Genomic DNA, 22425 nt, shown 5'->3' with positions numbered 1-22425 from the left:
CACCAGGCGCTCCCTCAGGAGCGGCTGTGCCCAGTGAGCGGAACCCGGTGCAGGGCCTCCTGCCCAGATCACAGTGTTCCCAAGAACAGGAGGCAATTGCCCGGGCCGGCCAAGATTTAAAGGTTGTTTACTTTCCAACAGTTACTGCTGTGGGTAATTAATACCATATAAAACATAATGGAGGCCGTCATTACCTCCGAGAAGGGAGGGCTGACCGCCAGCCGTCGGGTAGCAAGAGCAGGTGGAGGAAGCATTAACACCGCACACACCGTGTCCCGCACAGGACTTTGTCTTGTCACCTGCATGTGGGCACTACCATGCCAATGTGTCGACACAAGGCAGGCTTCTGCGAAAAGGCTTTGCCATCAACACACCCAGGTCCTGATGATGGCCTGTCACCTGTGTGCCCTTGGACAGGGCACTTAACCTCCTCACAGCCACTTGTGTCAGGGACTAGGCATCATGCCCGGCACACAATGGATCCCGAACACACACACAGGAAGTATGTGTGCGTACGTACAAAGTAAAGGTGTCCGTGTCCTAGAAACTCTTTAGAGAAGGGGCTGTCTCCAGGGCCAGCGCAGGCAAAATGCAAGAGGCTCATCTTGTAGCACCAAAAGTGAGAGCAGGCTCAGAAAAAGGAGAGAGGCGTGTCAAAGTGTCACGGAGGCCCATCGGAAGGAGCCCCCACTAGCCACAACTGGCACAAATTGGACAAGAACTCAGAAACAATAATGCTGAATTTTAACCCAGAGAGTAAAATAAACATCCACAGGTCCGAACTCATGCAATAGACCAGTGAGTGCATAAATTAACGGTCGAGAAGAAAAAGCTCCTTCTGACAGTAGCATTCCAATTACTAAATGTAGAAAGAGAAATAAATAGAAAATCACCACTAAGCAAATGCTGCAGTAGAAATTGGTGCAAAAACGATCAACCAAAGGATCAACTAAGAGTGGGCGTAAGTTTGAGGACAATCAAGGTATCAGCATAGTCTCCAACCATCTCCTCCACCCCAAGATATCTATTAATTACAAAGGGGAAAATACCAACTTCACAGCCGAGGAACCTGGCCGACGTACTAACTTATCAAGGCCAGCACTACCAGCAATGAGACAAATCAGCATCATGAACCCCTAATAGGATACACTAGCCTGGGCACAATGTCACTTCTGTGGCATTCTTGCCAAAAAAACAAAACCTCAATCTCATTATTTAAAAACATCAAACAAGGGGCGCCTGCGGGGCTCAGTCAGTTAAGCATCTGACTTCGGCTCAGGTCATGATCTCGCAGTTCGTGGGTTCCAGGCCCACATCGGGCTCTGTGCTGACAGCTCAGAGCCTGGAACCTGCTTCAGATTCTGTGCCCCACCCCCACCCCCCACTCTGCCTCTCTGCCTTCACTCTCCCCCACTTACACTCTGTCTCTCTCTCAAAAATAAACATAAAAAAATAATAAAAAAATAAAAACATCAAACAAACCAAAACTGAGCACATTCTACCAAATAACTAACCAGTAAGCACTCTTTAAGTCTGAAGGTCATAGAAGACAAGAGAAGACTGAGGGACTATCACCAGTTGCAGGGGACTAAGAAAACCAGACAAAAAAAATGCCACGTGGGATCCTGGATTGGATCCTGGAGCAGAAAAGGTCAGCAACAGAGGCAGTGGTAAAATGCAAGACGAGGTGTAGAGGTGTAGAGGTGTAGAGCATCACAGCAATGGAAGTACCTGGTTTCAATCACTGTACCATGGTTCTTTATTTTTTTTTTTCACTGAAAACTATAGAAAGCTTATGAGGTTCTTTATTTTTTAAAGTTTATTTATTTATAATTTCTACACCCACTGTGGGGCTCAAACTCACGACCCCGAGAGCAAAAGTCGCATGCTTCACTGACTGAGCCAGCCAGGTGCCCCACTGTACCATATTTATATGTGATGTTAACATTATGGGAAGCTGTATAGAATATCGGTACTATTTTTGACACTTTGTATCTCTTAATCCCCTCGGACACTTTTCCTTAAGTCTAAAATTATTCTCTTCTCCCTCCCAAAATGCTCAAGTTCCACCTACAACTGTGGACAGCAGACCTCGAGGGGACCCAGGAATGGTCATGCTCATTAGCCTATCTTCTTCCTATTTTGTCTCCTGTGTGTTTATTGCTGGTTCATAGGAAATTCACTGATTTTTGTATGTTGAACTGGCATCCAGCCACAGTGCTAAACTGAATCTTTACTCTATTAAAATGAGCAATAAGGAACTACAGATTGTCAACCCATTTCAATTTAACTGGTGAATTTATTGGTAAGCTAAAGTAAGTGGTAACTGCTTATGGTTCAACTTAACACGATGGTTCTTGCAGAGCAACAAGCAAAATGGCAACAGAAAAATGAGCAAGGGATATAAACTGCCAGTCTTTTGTAAAAGAAACGTAAGCATATAAAAAGATGTTCAATTACACTCATAACAGTTATGAGAAATTAGGTGGATGCCAATTAAAATAAGGAGCTTATTTTCTTTTTTTTTTTTTTTTTAATTTTTTTTTCAACGTTTATTTATTTTTGGGACAGAGAGAGACAGAGCATGAACGGGGGAGGGGCAGAGAGAGAGGGAGACACAGAATCGGAAGCAGGCTCCAGGCTCTGAGCCATCAGCCCAGAGTCCGACGCGGGGCTCGAACTCCCGGACCGCGAGATCGTGACCTGGCTGAAGTCGGACGCTTAACCGACTGCGCCACCCAGGCGCCCCAAGGAGCTTATTTTCTATATGCATTTTAGAAAGGTTTAAAAGGCTGACAACATAGAGTCCAGATGTGGGTGTGGAGAGATAGGTCCCATCCTGCTCAGGCAGGGGTACGAATGGTAAACTACTAGGACAAAGAACAGTAAAGAGTAGAAAACCAAACCTCAAAGATCAGGTCAGAGCTGTGACTCACTCGGTCCCCTCCCCTCCGAGACCTGCCCTGCACCATATCCTGGGCTGACGTGTCCACATGCCCTTTACTGGCCAAGATTTTGGAGGTAGGAGCCAGAGTTCCTGGTCACTCCTATCCCAACCCCCAACATTCTGGCCCTGGGGCAGCCCCACTTTCTCTCTCAGCCTCTGGCAAGCTGAAGGACTTTGTAGTCCCCGTCTGTGCTTTCCCCTCACCGTCAGGCCTTCTAGAAGAGCAAACACCTAGGGACCATATCGAGGAACCGCTTGAGGGCGGAGAAAGGGAGAGGGTGGGAGCAGCCATGCTTACAGAGGGCCCGGCTCTTGGCCACATCCCGGCAGGTGAGCATGCGACCTGGCCTGGCCAGTGGTTCCCGCCCTGGGAATGCCAAACCACAGGCAGGGAATGAGAACACCAGCCCCTCTGGGTGGCTGGGCTGAGGGCCTATGTTCTCAGGAGCTTTTGGTGGCCTTACTGTCTGCCCTCTGGCCACAGAAGCCAGGAAGCTGGTAGGCAGAAAGAGTATAAAGCAGATCCCCAGAGAGGAACAGGCAAGAAAGGCGGAGAATTCTCATGGCGTTCGAGCCTCTGGCTTCAGTTTACTTCTGCGGCCAGGCTGTGGCCATGCCTTGAGGTCCCCTGCTCCATGTGATGCCAGCAGACAGCCACCGTGGCCACCAGAAGAGGCCTCCACCATCCCATCCTTACACCATCACAGAGATGGACAATAACCAGTGCTGGAGGTGAAGAAACTAGAATCCTCCTGTATGCTGCTAGCACATGGGGCAGCTGCTTTGGAAAAGTCTAGCAGTTCCACAAATATTTAAATGGAGTCCCCATATGACCCAGATATTCTGCCCCTAGATACATTCATAAGAGAAATGAAAATACAGGTCCACGCAAACACTTGTACATGAATATTCACAACAGCATATTCATAATATGCCAAGAAGTGGAAACAACCCAAACGTCTATTAACGAAAGAATGGACAAATAAAATAAGGCCCACCCACACACCAGTGTTACATGGCAATGAAAAAGAATGAAGTTCCGATCCATGCTACAACACGGATGGCCCGTGAAAACATACCAGGGGCGCCTGGTATGAACATGCGAGCCCTGATCTTGGGGTTGTGAATTGAAGCCCCACATTGGGTGGAGAGAGGACTCAAAAATAAAATCTTTACAAAACAAAACAAAACAAAACATTATGCTAAGAGAAGGAAGTCAGTCACAGAAGACCACCATTTGTATAATGCTTTATACAGAAAGTATCCAGAACAGGCAAATTTTTAGATAGAAAGTAGATAGTGGCTGCCTATGGCTGGAGGTGGGGAGGAAGGAGAAAATGGAGACGGTCTGCTTGCTAACAGGTGCAGAGTTTAAGAGGGACAAAAGCATTCTAAGATTAATAGTGGTGGTGGTATGATCCATTTAGTTGAATATATTAAAAAACATGGATTGTGTACTTTAAGTAGGTGGATTATATGGTATGTGAACTGCATCCCAATAAAACCGTTTAAAAACAGAGAGGCCAGGGGCACCTGGGTGGCTTAGCTGGTTGAGCGTCTTGACTTTGGCTCAGGGCATAACCTCAAGGCTCGTGATTTTGAGCCCTGCGTCAGGCTCTGTGCTGACAGCTCAGAACCCACTTCGGATCCTCTGTCCCTGTCTCCTTCTCTCTCTCTTTTTCTCTCTCTCTCTCTGTGCCCCTCCCGCGCGCGCGCGCGCACACACACACACACACACACACACACAGACCCACACGCACACTCTCTCAAAAATAAACATCTAAAAAAACAAAATATAAATATAAATCAATCAATCAATACAGAGACCAGATTAAGCTGGTCCTACCCTGACCTCCCTTCCTGCTCTCCTCCCTTCCAAACAGCTGTGGAAAACAGCCAAACTTAACAGAAGGGAATTAACGTTTATTGAGACCCGGCAATACACCTAGCATTTAAGTATGACGTACCATACAAATTATAAACTTTTGTCCACCTGTGCAGTGACCAGAGTTTATTCATTCTGGGTACCCTGACCCTCAGCCTGATCGTCTGTCCCGGTTGCCTACTGCTTGTTTGGTTTAGGGGTAAGACACTCAGGGCCCTGGCCGGCAGCAGTGCCCTTTGGTGCCAGGGAGAGCCTGCTGATGACCACATAAATGTCACTGCTGCTGACCATGTGACAGCTGCACAGTGCTCTGATGAGGCTGTCTGAATTATGGGCACTAGAATCAAGTCTGTTTGAGGTTTCCCCCGGGAATTTGGGTATATGCTGGTTTGATTGCTTTTACAGTAAAAAGCCAAGGTATTTTGCAGGAAAACAAAAGACTTTCTGCCCAAGTTAAAGAATACGTCAAGGCAGTGAGCGGACTGGATGCATTACAGAAGCCCCCAGAGCCTCCCTGCAACGGGGTGCCAGTCCTCTGGCATTGCAAACTCTGTGCTCGGCAGCACACAACAAAGATACGAACGAGTCCACCTTTTCACCGGGGGTACGGGAGACCTCCTCGAGAGAGAACAGAAAAGCGAGTCCCCTAAAATTTCATTCTATGGAGTAACGATGGCTCGTCTGCGAGGACAGACATGGTCGCTGGCAGAGGCATCAAAACCCTTCTGGTCCCAAGTGACTGAGGCCAAAGACACCTTAAAAATATCCCAGAAGAATGCTGAATACTGACAGAAATAGTGATTGGTTTTGAAGAAAATGGTCAGCTTCAGGAGAGCCTAAAAAGCTTCTTGCCCACAAAGATGCTCAAGAGGGCAGGTAAAAGAATAAAGTGACTGACTGCACCCACAAACGTATGGCCAACTAATCTTTGACAAAGCAGGAAAGGATATCCAATGGAATAAAGACAGTCTCTTCAGCAAATGGTGCTGGGAAAACTGGACAGAGACATGCAGAAGAATGAACCCGGACCACTTTCTTACACCATACACAAAAATAAACTCAAAACAGATGAAAGACCGGGGCGCCTGGGTGGCTCAGTGGTTAAGCGCCAGACTTCGGCTCAGGTCATGATCTCACAGTTTGTGGGTTCGAGCCCCATGTCAGGCTCTGTGCTGACAGCTCAGAGCCTGAAGCCTGCTTCAGATTCTGTGTCTCCCTCTCTCTCTGCCCCTCCCCTGCTTGTGCTCTATCTCGCTCTCTCAAAAAATAAACATTAAAAACAAAACAAAAAAACAAAAAAGGGGGATGAAAGACCTAAATGTAAGACAGGAAGCCATCAAAATCCCTAGGAGAAAGCAGGCAAAACTTCTTTGATGTTGGCCGCAGCAACTTCTTACTCAACACATCTCTGGAGGCAAGAGAAACAAAAGCAAAAATGAACTACTGGGACCTTATCAAAAATAAAAAGCTTCTGCACAGAGAAGGACACAATCAGCAAAACTAAAAGGCAACCGACAGGATGGGAGAAGATATTTGCAAACGACATATCAGGTAAAGGGTTAGTATCCAAAATCTACAAAGAGCTTATCAAACTCAACGCCCAAAAAACAAATAATCCAGTGAAGAAATGGGCAAAAGACATAAATAGATGCTTCTCCAAAGAAGACATCCAGATGGCCAACCGACACATGAAAAAATGTTCAACATCACTCATCATCAGGGAAATACACATCAAAACCACAATGAGATACCACCTCACATCTGTCAGAATGGCTAAGAGTAACAACTCAGGCAATAACAGATGTTGGCGAGGACGCGGAGAAAGAGGACCTCTTTCGCATTGCTGGTGGGAATGCAAACTGGTGCAGCCACTCTGGGAAACGGTATGGAGGTTCCTCAAAAAATTAAAATAGAACTACCCAACGACCCAGCAATTGCACTACTTGGTAATTTATCCAAGGGATACAGGTATGCTGTTTCGCAGGGGCACATGCACCCCAATGTTTCTAGCAGCACTTTCAACAATAGCCAAAGTATGGAAAAAGCCCAAATGTCCATCGATGGATCAATGGATAAAGAAGATGTGGTATATATATACAACGGAGTATTACTTGGCAATCAAAAAGAATGAAATCTTGCCATTTGCAACAACGTGGATGGAACTAGAGGGTATTATGCTAAGCAGAATTAAAGAAAGCTATCATATGACTTCGCTCACATGAGGACTTAAAGATATAAAACAGATGAATATAAGGGGAGGGAAGCAAAAATAATATAAAAACAGGGAGGGGACAAAACATGAGACTCTTAAATATGGAGAACAGAGGGTTCCTGGAGGGCGTGTGGAAGGGGCATGGGCTAAATGGGGAAGGGGCACTAAGGAATCTACTCCTGAAACCATGGTTGCACTAGATGCCAACTAACTTGGATATAAATTAAAAAAAAAGAATAAAGTGACTGCAGAACAACACACAAAGGGAACAGGACAGTGATGACAAAGGAAACCAGCCAAAATCTCTGAGATGACACACTCCCAGCTCTGCCTAGAGATTACCCGAATGACAGCACCTTGACATCACACAAAGAGTCACAGGACAGATACCAAGACGATGAGAGGTCATTTTGAAGAAACTCAGCGATGTTCTTCTCGTTTCCCTAAAAAGCCTAGAGAGAGAAACAGAGGATTTCATAAGTGACGTAACAAAAATTAAGCGCACAAAGCACCTGAGGTTCAAATCAAAGGTCTGCGACCAGAACGGGCAGCTCTCCAGTGCGGAAATGCACAGGTAGCAAGGGAGATTCAAAGAGCCGCTGCTCAAAGTCTACAGTGCCCGAGTGCATGTAGATCAGGACATGGAACCCTGTAGAAAACCATGGGGGAGGAAACTTACTGCTGAGAAACAGGGAGGCTTCCCCAGGTGCGTGGAAACATCAGGCTTGCACATCCAGACTGTGGCTCCTACACAGATGGTCAAAGGCCCGGAGAGAGCAAAGGGAGACCAGCTCCTGTGAGATTACGGCTCAAGAAAGTTTGCGGTGGTTGTGCAGACTGAGAGGAAGCTCAGACAACTAAGAAAAAACTGGCTGACTCTAAGTCTGAAATGTAGCTTTTCTCACATAGCTCCTTTGTGCCCACTATTCCACTTGCAGCCCAGGGCAGCGCCCAAGGTCACGTATTAAATTTACCATGTTTCTGGGGCCCCTGAGTGGCTCAATCATTTAAGCGGCAGACTCTTGATTTCAGCTCAGGTCCTAATCTCAAGGATAGGGAGACTAAGCCCTGGGTCTGCCCAGGGCGCAGAGCCTGCCTGGGATTCTCCCTCCCTCTCCCTTTTTCTCTCTCCCTTTCTCTCTCTCTCTCCCTCTGCCCCTCCCCCCCAAAATAGAAATAAACATTTTAAAACTCAATTAATTAGTTAACCATGCTTCCGGCTGCTTTGGTATCTGGGGCCTTGCTGACGCAAACCCTCCTAGGGCTAGACAGTTCTCAGATTATAAATAACTAGCCTTTGTGTGTGGCTTTCATATGCAAACCAAGCAAGCCACAGACCACACCCCAACCACCTCCTCCCAGAGCTTTCCCTCCAGGCCGCTATTCTCCTGCCTAGGCCACTCCAGGGCTGGGTACCAGAGTTGGGAGAGCCCCTACGCCCCAGAGCTACTCCTACACATATTTATTCTGCCTCGCCCATTCCTTCTCCTAGAAACCACTGTAAAGGCTCCCATCCAGATTTTTCCCCTTAATCTCTCTGCCTCCTGAGGGACTCTGGTACCCCCCTGCATGGTGGGGTGTGTCCCCTTCTCTTGAGGAGTAGGAGCTATCTTTCAATGGCAATTGTCTCCTTATCTGTTGGCCTCCCAACGCTTGAAAAACAAGAACACCTACATTTTAAGTAGATCAGGACATCCCCTTAGTCATCAGGCCCCCATCGGAGCAGGAGGGGTTAGCTGTGAGGGAGGGACACAGGGGGATGGGCAGATTGGATTCAGATTCACAGAAGCCAATCACTAAACATCTACAAGCACAGCAGGTCACCTGAGGTGTCTTCTCTCTTTAAATTAGCTCTAGAGGCCCTGGATGGCTCAGTTAAGCAGCTGACTCTTGGTTTCTGCTCAAGCCACGATCCCACAGTTGGGTTTGTGAGCCCTACATCAGGCGGCACGGGGGCAGTGCAGATGGGTTGGGATTTTCTCTCCCCCTCTCTTTGCCCCTCACTCATTTTCTCTCTCTCAAAATACATAAACTTTAAAAATTAATTAATTAATTCTGATGGAGGCCTGTTTCATTTATCAGCTTACTGAACTCGTGTAGAATTGTTCTCATTTCTAATATAGTGTTTCCAGAATATAGACGGTATTAAGAGAATTCTTATGACTATATCATTCCTAGTTCATCGGACGCTCTGGAAGTAGACTGTACAGTGTTATATTTTAACTTAATTGGTCCACTAAAGTTTGACATGACCAGGAGACCTCTGAAACATTAAAAATCATTTCTATATGCTTTGAGCTGAGATGAACAATCTGTCCAACTAACCTTGTATTCATGTCAATAAATGCCGATGATTTTAAAAACAATGAAGAAACAAAGAACCAATCGACAACAACCATACCCATTCATTGATTAATCATGGAGAACTGACTATTGGGAAAGCATTTGTACCGTAAGTTTTTTTTCTTTTTAACCTATGTTACGCGGTTTATAACATTCTTCGCGGTTTCTAAATGTTATGTATCCAAAGTAAAGTACCCATGCATGGCAAGAACAAAAAACAGCAACAAATACCTCATTTAATTCTCCAAAGAACACCCGAAGGGGGTGTTCTGTTTTTTGTAGAAAGCACAGGCTGAAAATAGGTTCAGTAAGCTGAGAAAGAATAGAGAGCCAGAACCAGAACCTGGGCACATCCCAGCTTTTCATCTGCCACCCAGGTACTAAGAAAGGATAACGAATAGAGTCATCCAAACTGATGTTACCAAGAAGGGGAAAGACTTTATTAACCTTGACACCACATGCTGGCTATCTTTCATGGAAGAATGCACGGATCTGCCTAATGCTTTTTAGGGTTGCACAGAGCTCTACTACGTGAAGGCTCCATATTTATAAGTTACGGAGGGACAACGTGATGTCTACCTGGGAAGTAATGGAGGTGGATTCCTACTTCATTCCTTACACACCTGCACAAATGCCACAGTGCCAAAGACTTGGGAAAAACATTTTTTAAAAACAGGTGAATAAATCAAAATCTTGAGGTAGAGAAGATATCTCCTAAATGGGATATGAAGAATGGGACAAAACGAATCAAGGCAAAATCCAACAACCTGGTCCCACAAAAAAAAAAATTTTAATGTTGATTTGTTTTTGACAGAGAGCACATGAGCTGGGGAGGGGCAGAGGGAGAGGGAGACAGGCTCCGTGTTAGTGCGGAGCCCAATGTGATGCAGGGCTTGAACCCCAGAACTGCGAGATCATGACCTGAGCCCAGATGCTCAACCAAATGAGCCACCCAGGCACCCCCTGATCCCATGAAAACTTGTAAAAACCTATATTGCGTAAAAGAAAGAACAAGCAAACAAATGAATGAAGAATGAATCAACAAAAACGTGGAAAAATATTTCTAACGCGTTATCCCAAATATGCAAAGAGCCTATACAAATAAATAAGGATAAAAAGCCCACTTGACAAATAGGTATATAGCACATGAAAAGCAAACAATAGTAAAAACCAAGTAACAAAAAACATATATACAGATTCAGGGGCACGTGACTGGCTCGGCCAGTGGAGCATATGACTTCTGATCTCGCGATTGTGAGTTCGAGCCCACATTGGGTATAGAGATTACTTAAAAACAACATTCAAAAATAAAATACATATTCAGTATCATTAAGGACACAAATATTACAGCACAAATACCTTATGCTTTCCCCATTACTTTAAGTGGGTTTTTCGGTGGGTTTGGGGGGGTGGGGGAGAGAGAGTATGTGTGTGTACATGCACTTACAACCAGGGGAGATGGACAGAAGGAGAGAGACAGAGAATCTGAAGCAGGCTTCATGCTAAGCATGGAACCCAAAGCAGGGCTCGATCCCACGACCCTGGGATTGTGACCTGAGCCAAAATCAAGAGCCGGACGCTCAACTGACTGAGCCACCCAGGTGCCCCTATTTTAAGGTTTTTGAGGTGAAAACGTTTTGGCAAAGGTATAGAAGAATGGAAGTTCTTCATTCACTCAAAGAAGTCATGTATTCCAGGCACTGAACTAGGAGCAGCAGTGAACCAGGGCTCTGCCTTCGAGGACTTTATATTCCAGGTGTGGTAGAATCAAGGGACAGATGATACGGCAGGGAGAACTAAACAATTATTCAGTACTTATTGTTCATACAAGTACAAATAAGTGCACCTTCACTGCAGGGCAGTATGGCAACATCTGTTGAAATTTTGTGCTGGCAATTCCATTTCTGGATATTTATCCTGCAGATATAGTCTCACCCCTGCTTAAGCACAAAGATATGTGAACATGAAGGCTCACTGACGTGCTGGGTAGAAGTATTTAAAAAAACAGAAGTAGGGGCGCCTGGGCGGCTCAGTCGGTGAAGCGTCCAACTCTTGTTTTCGGCTCAGATCATGATCTCACGGTTTGTGAGTTCAAGCCCCGCATCAGGTTCCTTGCTGACAGTTCAGAGCCTGGAGCCTGCTTCAGATTCTGGGTCTCCCTCTCTCTCTCTCTCAAAAATAAACATTAATAAAAAAATGTTTTTAATTAAAAAACTGGGGACAGGGGACACATAACTCTGCTTACCACTTGCCAGATTCTTGTTGCTCACTTAATTCTCAAGAGCAACACAAAAATGAAACCATCTCCATCCCACAGGCGAGGAAACTGAGGCTTCTAGAGATTAAGTGACTTCCCCTAAAGCAGAAGCTGGTCAAAAGACGGTGGCTATTCATTCTTGGTCTTGGAGCTGGAAGACAAGACTTCCCCGCCCAGAGTTCTTATCTCCCTGGCCATTCCCTCAGGTCACTGGGTGGGTGGAGAGCCTGAAGGGGGGGGGGGGGGGGGGGGGGGGGAAGAGCAACTGGTTATGCTTTCTGCTCAAGGAGGCATTTTCTACCCCCTTCCATTCTTCCACAAGTTGTCTCCCCTCCAAGTTTCACACACTCATCCTGAGAACTGCATAAGGAGTACCAGGTGGCAGGTATCGCTCCCGGAAGTGCCCAGCAGAGAATCCTGCCTTGTAGGAAGTTCCAGGCCAGGAAAAAAAAAAAAAAAAAAAAAAAACACCTCTCTCCTTCCAGAACTTCATTCATTATCACACCCCTGCTCAACCACTCCCCAGACTTGCCTAACTGCCTAACACAGGAGAGGGAAGCAGATTTAGCCTCTCTCAGCCTACCTGTAATATGGGGATCATACATTTGGGGAGAATTATTCAAAAGAGAACATCAGAAAGAGTTTGTAAATTCTACAGGGCTGAACAAAGTATCACACTAAAGGCAGAGGTCCTCCACAAAGCTTTACGTGGTTGAGGATCCAAGCAAAGCAATCGTCGACATAACAGCTGACATCATCTAGGGAGGGGTCCAATACCTTCTGGAATCACAAAGTTAAAGACGGTATTTTAACAGCCTGTGTAGGAAATGTCTCCTCCAGGTTATGTCTATCATCTGGTTGTACAGTGAATGTAGAAAAGTTCAGCAGGCCTTCCTGCCTTTAATCTGTCCCAAAGCTCCCACCTTGCAATTCTTAGCTCTAGAACCAAGCTGTGTTCATCTTTGAATTACAAAAAGGATAAAGGGCGCTGGGGTGGCTCAGTCATTAAGCATCTGACCTCTACTCAGGTCATGATCTCATGGTTTGTGAGTCTGAGTCCCACATCGGGGGAGCTCAAGCCCTGCTTCAGGTGAGCCCCACTTCTCTATCTACCTTTGTAGGAGCCTCTCTTTCTCTCTCTCTGTCCCTCACTCACTTGCACCTTCTCTCTCTCAAAAAGAGAATTAGGGTAAACAGGTTTCTATTTATTAACAATGGCCAATTTTGAGTGCTTACTATGTGCCAGACACCCCTTTCAAGGCTCTACAGGTATTAACCCATTTTGTCCACATAGTAGCATTTTCTTTGTAGGGACTTTATTTCCTTCATTTTATAAATGGGGAATTGAAGGCACTGAGAGGTTAAGTAACTTGCCCAGGTGGCTGCCCAATGGCTCAGCCTTCACAAGGCAGCTGGAGAACTCGGCCATCTGGTCTACCCCTCCAGCCGTATCATTCAAACTCTTCGTGTTCCCCCAACCTTAGTTAACCTAAACCACTTAGGGTTCTTCAAGATAGACAGTGTGCTTAACTGCATCCCCCACCCCACCCCTGCACGCACACACACACTTCGTTCTTGCCTTTGCTTGTGGCTTTTCTTTCTTTGCACTAAACCACCTCTCATTCTGAAGGACAGGAAGTTCATTCATGACTCCCGTAAGAATCTATCACTATATTTAAGATTCAAGAGTTCTTTTTAAGGAAACACCAAAAGTCTTCTCCAAAACAAGCCAGTCTTGCAAAGCTGTTCCTTATCTCCAAGCCAGAAATCCCTACACAAATTGCCTGGGGCTCTCTTTCCTCGGTTCTCCCTGACTCCTCCCCCTACCCCAGCCTTCTGGCTCCAGCCTTCAGGAAAGATCTGGCCACTGACAAAAAGGTTGATCTGGGACTTTGCAGACCTCCATGCAACAGCTGTCCACCCACTTCTTAGGACTCCATGTCAGGAGGAAGAAGACATACATTGTTTACAAATCATTTCTACCATATATAAAATCAGCCATAGGCTTGGTGAGAAGACACCCATATGGAACACACTGTCCTGACACTACGGCGAGAAATGAGCATCTGATGGTTTAAATGTCTTCCAGACAGAGCATCCCTTCATGTTTTCAGAGCTTTAAAAATACCATTTTAAGGAAGAGGATATGGCGTGGCCTCAGACATAGTACAACAGACATCACAGAGCCAACGCAATAAACATTAAGTCCTGTTAATAGCAGGGCACCTGGCTGGCTCAGTCAGAAGAGCAGGTGACTCTTGATCTCAGGACTGTGAGTTTGAGCCCCATGTTGGGTGTAGAGATTACTGAAAAAAATAAATTTTTTTTTAAAAATTAAAAAAAAAATACCATTAATATCTAACTTTTCAATTAACCAAAAAGGTTTTAAATGACGTATCAAAACCATTGTTTTTAACTGAATCAGTGACAATGTGTCCTATGACATAGAAGTATAGACTACTTTAAATAAAAGACACTGAAAAAGATATTCAGTTCAGCATTATTAGTAACAGCAACAAAGAGAGAAGAGGGGCGCCTGGGTGGCTCAGTTGGTTAAGCGTCTGATGTCGGCTCTGGTCACGACCTCCCAGTTCTTGTCCTAAATAACAAGAAAAAATAGCAAAAAATAATATGCAAACATTTTAAATGAGGTTAAAGAGGCTTTAATGACAAAAAAATGTTATTACAAGAAGAGTGTTTAATAAAATCAAGAAACAATTTCATAAAGTGTATCATCTCATCGCTGTGAAAAAAAGAAAAAAGGTATACCAAGCAGATTCAGTGGTTGTAAAATCCATCTGTAAGAATATGATCAAGAGGAACTAAGAAAAATGATTAAAGGGACTTCTCCACTCAAATAGGGAAACAATTTCCAAGCCACGATAAACAGGTCAGTGTGAAATGGGGCAAGAATCAATGACTATCTGGGCTACAGGACAAATACCTACACAAGGGGCGAGGCGTTGTTTCTGGACCAATACCCTAGAATACAGCTTTTTTAAATGTTTCCAAAGTGGCATTTTAAGCCAGTGAGAAAAGAATAAACTAGGCAATAACTAGTAGGTTAACTATCTAGAAAAATAAACAAAGTTAGACCTTTATACCACATCATAAATTCCAAATGTAATGTGACAGTATAAATCTCACTGGTAAGGCTGAAAAAATATATATATGTTAAGGAATAATAATCCAAAATATCATTAAATGCCTAATTACTAAGTTTCAAAAAATATTGCAAATGCATTTCAGTGTTACAGCTTGGAAACCATAAAATGAAATTTAGGAAACTACTAAGTGATTGTTGGGGTGGGTGGGCATTCTTAGCATAGAAGAAAAACTGTTTTAAGAGACTGAAAGATTTTACAATAGACATTCCAAATAAATTTTTACACAGAAAAAAAAAATTATGACACAGATCCCACAGCATAAATATAATTGTCACCCAATAAATAGAAACGGCTGGCAGCCAACAAGGGAAAATGTTTGCAATATATAGCAACTAAAAGTTGATACTTTTTTTTTTTTTAATTTTTTTTTTCAACGTTTATTTATTTTTGGGACAGAGAGAGACAGAGCATGAACGGGGGAGGGGCAGAGAGAGAGGGAGACACAGAATCAGAAACAGGCTCCAGGCTCTGAGCCATCAGCCCAGAGCCCGACGCGGGGGCTCGAACTCCCGGACGGAGAGATCGCGACCTGGCTGAAGTCGGATGCTCAACCGACTGCGCCACCCAGGCGCCCCTAAAAGTTGATACTTTTGAAATATGATGTGCTCTTACAATCAGTGAGACATAAACCTCCCAATAGAAAAATGGACAAAGAACATGAACATTATTGATGGAGAAATGTAAAAGATCAAGAAACCTATTTTACAATAAATATCTGACCACACCGACTGACGGATACTAGCTTACGATAACCCCAATGACAGAAATTTTGCTTTAAGTTCCATGTTTCACTATTCAGATGAAAAGCCACAACATCCAATATTGGGAAAAAGACAGTAAACTGTGCCCTGCTGGGACATTCTGCTGAGAAGGCTTCGATCCAGTAATCCTACTTCGAAGGTAATTTATTAGTTTTTTTTTAATCAACATTTCACACAAAGATAGCAACTGAAAGCTGAGTGTCCATCCATGACACTGCTCGAAGCAACAGACCTAGAACATGTGATATCTTGCAACCATTACAAAAATTTAGGTTCTCAAAGCATTTCGAATGAAATGAGAGAAGTTCAGGGGCACCTGGGTGGCTTGGTCGGTTAAGCGTCCGACTTTGGCTCAGGTCATGATCTCACAGTCTGTGGGTTCGAGCCCCACGTCCGTCGGGCTCTGTGCTGACAGTTCAGAGCCTGGAGCCTGCTTCGGATTCTGTCTCCACCGCCCCCCACCTCCCTCTGCCCCTTCCCTGCTCATGTGCACGCAGGCTTTCTCTCTCTCTCTCTCTCTCTTTCAAAAATAAACAAACATTAAAAAAAAAAATGAAAGGCAGACGTACTTCTGGAGTAGGGTCACAGTTCTAAAAGATGCATTCACAAATACACATGGAAATCAGGTTAGCAGGGGTTCTCAGGTGTAATTAGGAGATTTCACATTTTTTCTCTTCCCATTTTCTTCCTATACTTGTCTAAATCATCCAAACTGTTTATCATGAGCCCGTGTTATTTTAATAATCAGGAAAATGGAACTTAAAAAGTATCTAAAGTAAATACACCAAACTGACACAGGATAGTAAGACCATGAGGCAACTCTTTTCCCCTCTTTTCTGCACTGAACAAAGGAGAAACTCTTAAAAAAGGCCCGGTATGCAGACTGCCAAACATGGTCCAAAGTTGGCTGATTAAAGGGGGGAGAGGTGCAGGGAAGGCAGGGAAGGCAGGCAAAGGCCTTGCAGACGGGGCAGGGAGGCGGGTGCACACTCAGTGTCCAGGGCCAGACTCGTGGCCCCCAACCACTTACTCCTCAGCACCGCAGGACAAGACCAGAACAAGACCAGCCTCGGGCCTCAAAGCTCAGCAAACAGGAGCCAATTTCTCCAGGCTACCTTGAGACAAAAGAGCAGAGGCCCAGACAAGAAAGCAAAAGTACACAAGTTTGTAGCATTTGACCTTCTCTGAAAGAGAAAGGAAAATGGCGGAAGCCCCTCCACAGACCAGCCCAGAGGCATGGTCAGAGCCTGAGTCAGGCCCCCTACTGCTATCTGAGTTTGGGCCTGGCAACCAGCTGAGGCCAGGGAGTCACCCAGGGGAACAGGCATGCCCTTCCACTGGGTCATGTCAACCATGGGAGGGGGCTTGCTTCCTTTCGGACGCAGAGCCACCTGCTGGCACTCAGCTGGTCCCCCTGGCCAGAAGCTGGCCAGCCAGCAGAGGACAGCCGACGATCCGGCTGCATTTCCACCCCTGGCTGGCTCTCCAAATTCAGGACTCCCAAGTTTTCCAGAAAGGAGGCAGCCCACGTAAGACAAAAGTGCCGTGGCACCCTGCAGGACAGTGCAGGCCCACCGACACGGCTGTGCTCCCTGCCCCTCTGCTCTCCCCATGGAGAAACATAGGGTCAGCGAACCCACTTGATGCCGGGGTGTCTAGGAGGTGACCCAGGAAGGAAGTTCAATAAACACACACACAGGCTCACACAGAAACCACAAAAACGCCATCTGTTGGGACGCTGATCCACGTGTCCTGATAAAGGCAATCAGCAGCCCAACAGCCGTTATCATCACAGACACTTAGAACAACTTCATTCCTTTCGAATGTCCCAAAATTACACTTCTCGGTTTCCATGTGAAAACGCGGAGCACAGAGAAGGCAGCTCAAAGTCACGGACCTGAGATTCAGACTGCAAAGCCCACGCCACTTCTCCCAGGACACGTGCACGGCTCTGACACCAGCACCACACAGGGCCCGTCTGGCATGTGCGGGGTCCAGCCCCCGTGGCGCATTAGAACGGGGCCAGTCTTCCCGCCACAGCCTGCTGCGGCTCCAGAAAGGACAGCAGGTCCGCTACACCTCACGTGCTCCATCTACGTCCAGGCAAGGACATCGGTCGTGGTCACAGTCAACAGTAATCACACCAGTGGCCACGGATCGCTGAGCACCTGCCCCACGGAGGGCGTGCACAAGAAACCGCGCGTACCCCGCGGCTGGCCTGAATAACAACACAGCTGCTGTGTCCACTCTGCAGATGAAGACACAGAGGCTCAGGGAGGTCCCACGGCTGGGAAATGCATGTGTCTGACGCGACAGCCTCCCTCCCGACTAACCCCACTGTGACAAGGTAAGGAAGCTGGAAGGGGGTCATTCAGGCCGGGCCCCAGGCTCTGCCCCGCCCCCCTGTTCCAGCCACTACCTTGGTTGAGATAGGTCAGGGTCTCTTCGTGCAGCTTCACGGCCGGGGACGTGGCAGCACACAGCACGTACTGCAGGGGCGGCAGGCGGGCCTCACTCTCGGGGGACAGCTGTGGCTCCTCTTGCTTGAAGATGGGCAGGGCGAGCACATCGCTGCAACACACGGAGGGGGCAGTCAGGCATGGGGCCCCCCCGGGAGCCCCAGGGCGAAGACACAGCCTCGATGGACAAGCGGATCCTGACCAGGGGCACCCAGGGCAGCGCAGCGAAATGCAGGGCAGCGTGCTGGCTCAGCTTTCTGAACCCCGAGTCACCAACGCTCAGAGAGGCAGGTTTCCAACAGAATACACCTGTCCCCAGTGGCCCTGCAGGCATTTACAGAATCGAATCAAGGAGGCAAAAATGCAAACTTATCTACTATCTACAAATTACAGAAGTCTTCTCTGTGTCACAGGGACCAGCGGCAGTGGGGTAAACTGTAAATGCCACATGGTTTCCATCCACAGGAGACTGCTCCTTAGGAAGGCTGGCTTTTAGTTAGCATAAGAATCTGAACAAAACCTGAAACTTTTTAAGTCAGCCATTCTATTCACTGGTGGCTTCTCGGGCCAATTCACCCCTGTCCTTAGGGTTCTGTAAACTATGCAAACACGTAGGAATTGCATTTCACTCACTCAGGTGACACCCTACCACCACCACTCTTCAAAAAAAAAGGACAGTCGACTCATAATTTTAAGGGTCATACAGTATCTCCTAAATGCAAAACAAGCAGGAAAGACCTTGGGCTTTAATTCAGTTTTCTTTATCCAACCGGAAAACATCAAGATGCTCAGAGATTCTTTTCCTCCACCTCTGAACAAATCCCCCTGACATATCCAAAAAAAAAAAAAAAAAAATCAGTCTCACATCAGCCTAGGACTTGTATCTAGATGTACTGTTGAAGTGTCCTCACAAGGGAAAAAGAAATTCTTGAGAACGCGAATGACCTGCGAGCAGGAGTGGCTTTAAGACCTCTAAATTACAAGCAGCTAGGAAACCAGTGCCAAAAAAGCGCTGGGGCCCTTATCTTGATCACCCTCCTCCCTCTGAGCGTCCCGGGTTATGAATCACATCCACTGACCCCGCTTCACTATATAAACCACAGAGTCACTGGTACAATCTGTTCCTCATTTGACACAATAAACCAGTAGTCTCTAAAACACAAACCCGGCACACACCCGAGCAATGCCCAACCATTCGCGGGAATTAAAGTCTGGCTCAGAGCACACCTGGAAACTCTCCTGAGCAGGGCGGGGGGGGGGGGGGGGGGGGGGGGCCTCCCCGGCCACCATGTGCAGCCCAAAGACAGGAGCGCAGTGCTGTCCTGGCCCTCCGAACACCGCACTTTCCTTCTGCCAGACTGGCGCTCACTCCCAGCCCAAGTGGTTATCTAGGAACATGGGAGAAGTAGGCAGGCCTGCTCACCTGGGGATTGCATAAGGTCATGTTTGCCCAGACCATGTTAAGTTAATAATCCATGCGCCTGCTGCCTTTAAATTAAAAAAAAAGGAAGAAGAAAAGGCAGGGGTGGTAAGAACCATCACTCAACAGTAACTTGTTTCACGCCTGGCATCCTTATTTGCCAAGGAATAAAAGTCACGAGAACATCAAACAGAAAAAGGAAGAAAAGAGTAAAGGCCACTACTGGTAAGGTCAGACGATTTGCACAAGTGGTGCAGCGTGAGGAGACCAAAAATAAAATATAAAAACCAAGGAAAAGGACAAGACGCTCACTCTGGAGTTGCGGGAACCAGTGGCAATAGTCACTAACCCTCATCTTGGCCTTCACCGAGGTCAGCCTCTATAAGGGTGAAAACCCTAGCTTCCAAAGAGCGAAGTAAAAATATAAAAAATAAAATAAATACCATGGACCAAATGTTTCTTTATCCGTGCCCCCCAAATGACCCCAGAAACCAATATGGCTTTGGGGCGCCTTGCACCCCAACTCCCACCCCACCGCCTGACCCCCAATACAACACCAAAATCCTAAAAAGGTATCTAAGGAACTCCACAGACAAATTTCCATCTCAGTAGAAGAGCCTCCTACACAGTGGGGCATTATTCCCTAATGGGATGACATTTTAAGTATCCAGGAAGTTTTAAATACACTCATATTCCACTCAAGGTCACCTTCAAACTTGTTTTTAAGATACGGCCACATATTTAATGGCCACAAACTAAAATTTGGCCAAAACACCACAACCGTAACCACATGGCACAGTACCATAAAAAGGGACTCCACTGTGGCAGTTCACATAGGTGAACGGATACAATTTTGCAGGGTCTAACAACCCCCAGCGGACTCCCGACATCCCCCACACCCTCCCCCAGCAGCTTCCCTCGGATGACATCACCAGGGTCTGCAGGGAAGCCATCATTCCTCAATTAACAGGCTACACTCTGCCACCTTCTACTACTCAGACCCAGGAATAAGGAACAGAAGACACATCAGTTAAACCCAATCATTTCCTTGCTTCCCGAAGGGCGATGGCTTCAGAGAGGACTACTGGACGCATACTTATCAGAAGCCAGGATTTCCAAATAACGTGGACTGCTACATCTGAGTGAGAACTTCTTGGGGCAAAAAAGGGGGGGGGGGCAGGGGGGCACTCAGAATGGCTCTCACTTCAGGGCTACCAGTGCCAGCGACTCCCTCTCCCTGGGTCTCACGACTCACTTTCTCTGAGCCCATACCAAATGCCCTTTGGGTTAAATTAGGCACATTTCATAAACCGTGACTAGGATGGAAATAAAGACAGGCTAAAGCTGGTTCAGGCGAGTTCAGAAAATGAAATGACTGCCCATTAGTGCCCAGCCAGCTGCAGAACAGGGAAAAACAATCCTCCAGGAACCGAAGCTAACGGGGCTCGTACTTCCTCAAAGGGGATGGGAGAGAACTTTGAAAAAAACAAGCACGACTTACTTTTCCCTTTGAAGAGCACTAGTCAAGTCCCTGCAGAAGAAGAAAGATTTCCATCAAGGGTAATAAACGTGCGGGCCCCAGGCCGATAACGCAAGACCACCTGGAAGGAGGGGGCCACCTGTTCCTCGGAGCCCCCGCCCGCCGGCGCGCGAGGCAGAAGCGCGCCCTCGCCGCTCACTCGCCCCGCGGCCCAAGGTGACTGGAGAGGGCGCGAGGCTCGGAGAAGGACCCGGGCAGAGAGGGGCAAAGAGCAGGGGACCAGACTTCCCCGCGACGGGCACCGGACTGACGGCAGGAAGTTTCCTCTCTCTTCCCGCGCGAGCGTGGAGAGGAGAGACGGGGGAGGCGGCCGGACTGGGTGGCTGCGGCCAGCAGGTGTGCGCTCCGCGCCCGCCAGGGTCGTCGAGGGAGGACGGGCCCCGCCGGGGTCCGTCCGTCCCTAGGCGGGACCTTGGCGACGTCCCTCCCAGTCCCCAAAGGGCGGACAGCGGGAAGGCCGGGGCGCGGCGAGGGCGCTCGGGACCCGGGGCCCTGCGGCTCCCGCCCCGCCCCGGGACGTCCGACGGCGCCTCGCCCGCCGACCCCGGCCGCGCCCCGCGGGCTGCGCCCGTAAAGCCGGGGCGGCGCGGCCCTTACCGCAGGTAGCTGCCGGAGCTGTGCTGGTTGTAGTGCTCGGGCTGTGTGTGCCAGAACAGCATGGCTGCGGCTCCGCGCCCGCCGCGACCCAGGCGTGGCAGCAAACCGGCCGCGGGCCGCGCCGACGTCCGGCCGCCCGCTGGAAACCGCGCTCGGAACCCGGGGTGCCGGCCGGCCCGGCGCATTTATGGACGGCCCGGGGGCGGGGCCACGGTCGGACCCGCCCCCCCCAGGCCGCGCGGCGGGGCGGTGGCTCCCGGAGGCCGCGCACCTGGGTGACCCGCTCCGGCGCGCCCTTCCCGGGAGCGAGCGCGCGGCGGCGCGGCGGCGGCCTGGAGCCGAGGGTGGGGCCCAGGTGACCCTCGCCGCCGCCCCGACGACCTCCCGGGCTTCCTCAGCGCGCCGCTCCTGACTCCGCGCCCCGGGCGGGTCCGCACAGCTGCACCGTGTTTGGTGGGGGAGGCTACTTGTATGTGACGGACCCCGACCGGACACTCTTCGCCCCCCTTACCTTGCTCTTGTTTTGTGTGTGTGTTTGTGTTTTTTCAGTAGCACTTGACACTCTGAAATCGTGGCACCTTTTATCTTCGTTGATTGATTGATTGTCTTTCCCACTAGCATATAAGCTGCAAGAGGGCAAGGCCCGGAGTTCAACTCCTCGAATATCCCCTCTGCCTGGAAAGTGCTTGGGACATAGTGAGTGCTCAATAAATATTTGTTGAATAAATATGAAAAAAAAAATGCATCGAGTGTGTAATCAGAGAAGGCTTCCTGGAGGAGGTGACATTGAACCTGGATGGTACAGACTTGGAAGAAGCCTCTCTGAACATCTGGAGG

At 47.7% G+C, this 22425-nt stretch overlaps 1 protein-coding gene across 2 annotated transcripts in view; it reads right to left on the bottom strand.

Moving 5' to 3' along the window:
• TFCP2L1 (transcription factor CP2 like 1) overlaps window positions 1-21729 on the bottom strand; it is a 58362-nt gene extending 36633 nt beyond the window's left edge. Inside the window, exons 1-3 of one of the 2 annotated variants that reach the window (XM_043576557.1) lie at window positions 21589-21729; window positions 20953-20982; window positions 17992-18143 (exon numbers count right to left, since the gene is read on the bottom strand). In XM_043576557.1, the coding sequence (XP_043432492.1) occupies window positions 17992-18143; window positions 20953-20982; window positions 21589-21650 (244 nt within the window). In that variant the 5' untranslated portion in view covers window positions 21651-21729. The remainder of the gene's footprint in view (window positions 1-17991; window positions 18144-20952; window positions 20983-21588) is intronic. The other variant, XM_043576558.1, reaches the window with a different exon arrangement.
• Window positions 21730-22425: the final 696 nt, after the last annotated feature.

Source organism: Prionailurus bengalensis, chromosome C1 (assembly GCF_016509475.1).
Source record: "Prionailurus bengalensis isolate Pbe53 chromosome C1, Fcat_Pben_1.1_paternal_pri, whole genome shotgun sequence".
NCBI classification, from domain to species: Eukaryota; Metazoa; Chordata; class Mammalia; order Carnivora; family Felidae; genus Prionailurus; species Prionailurus bengalensis.
The sequence above is the reverse complement of the archived record's forward strand: the minus strand, read 5'-3'. Positions and strand labels throughout refer to the sequence as shown.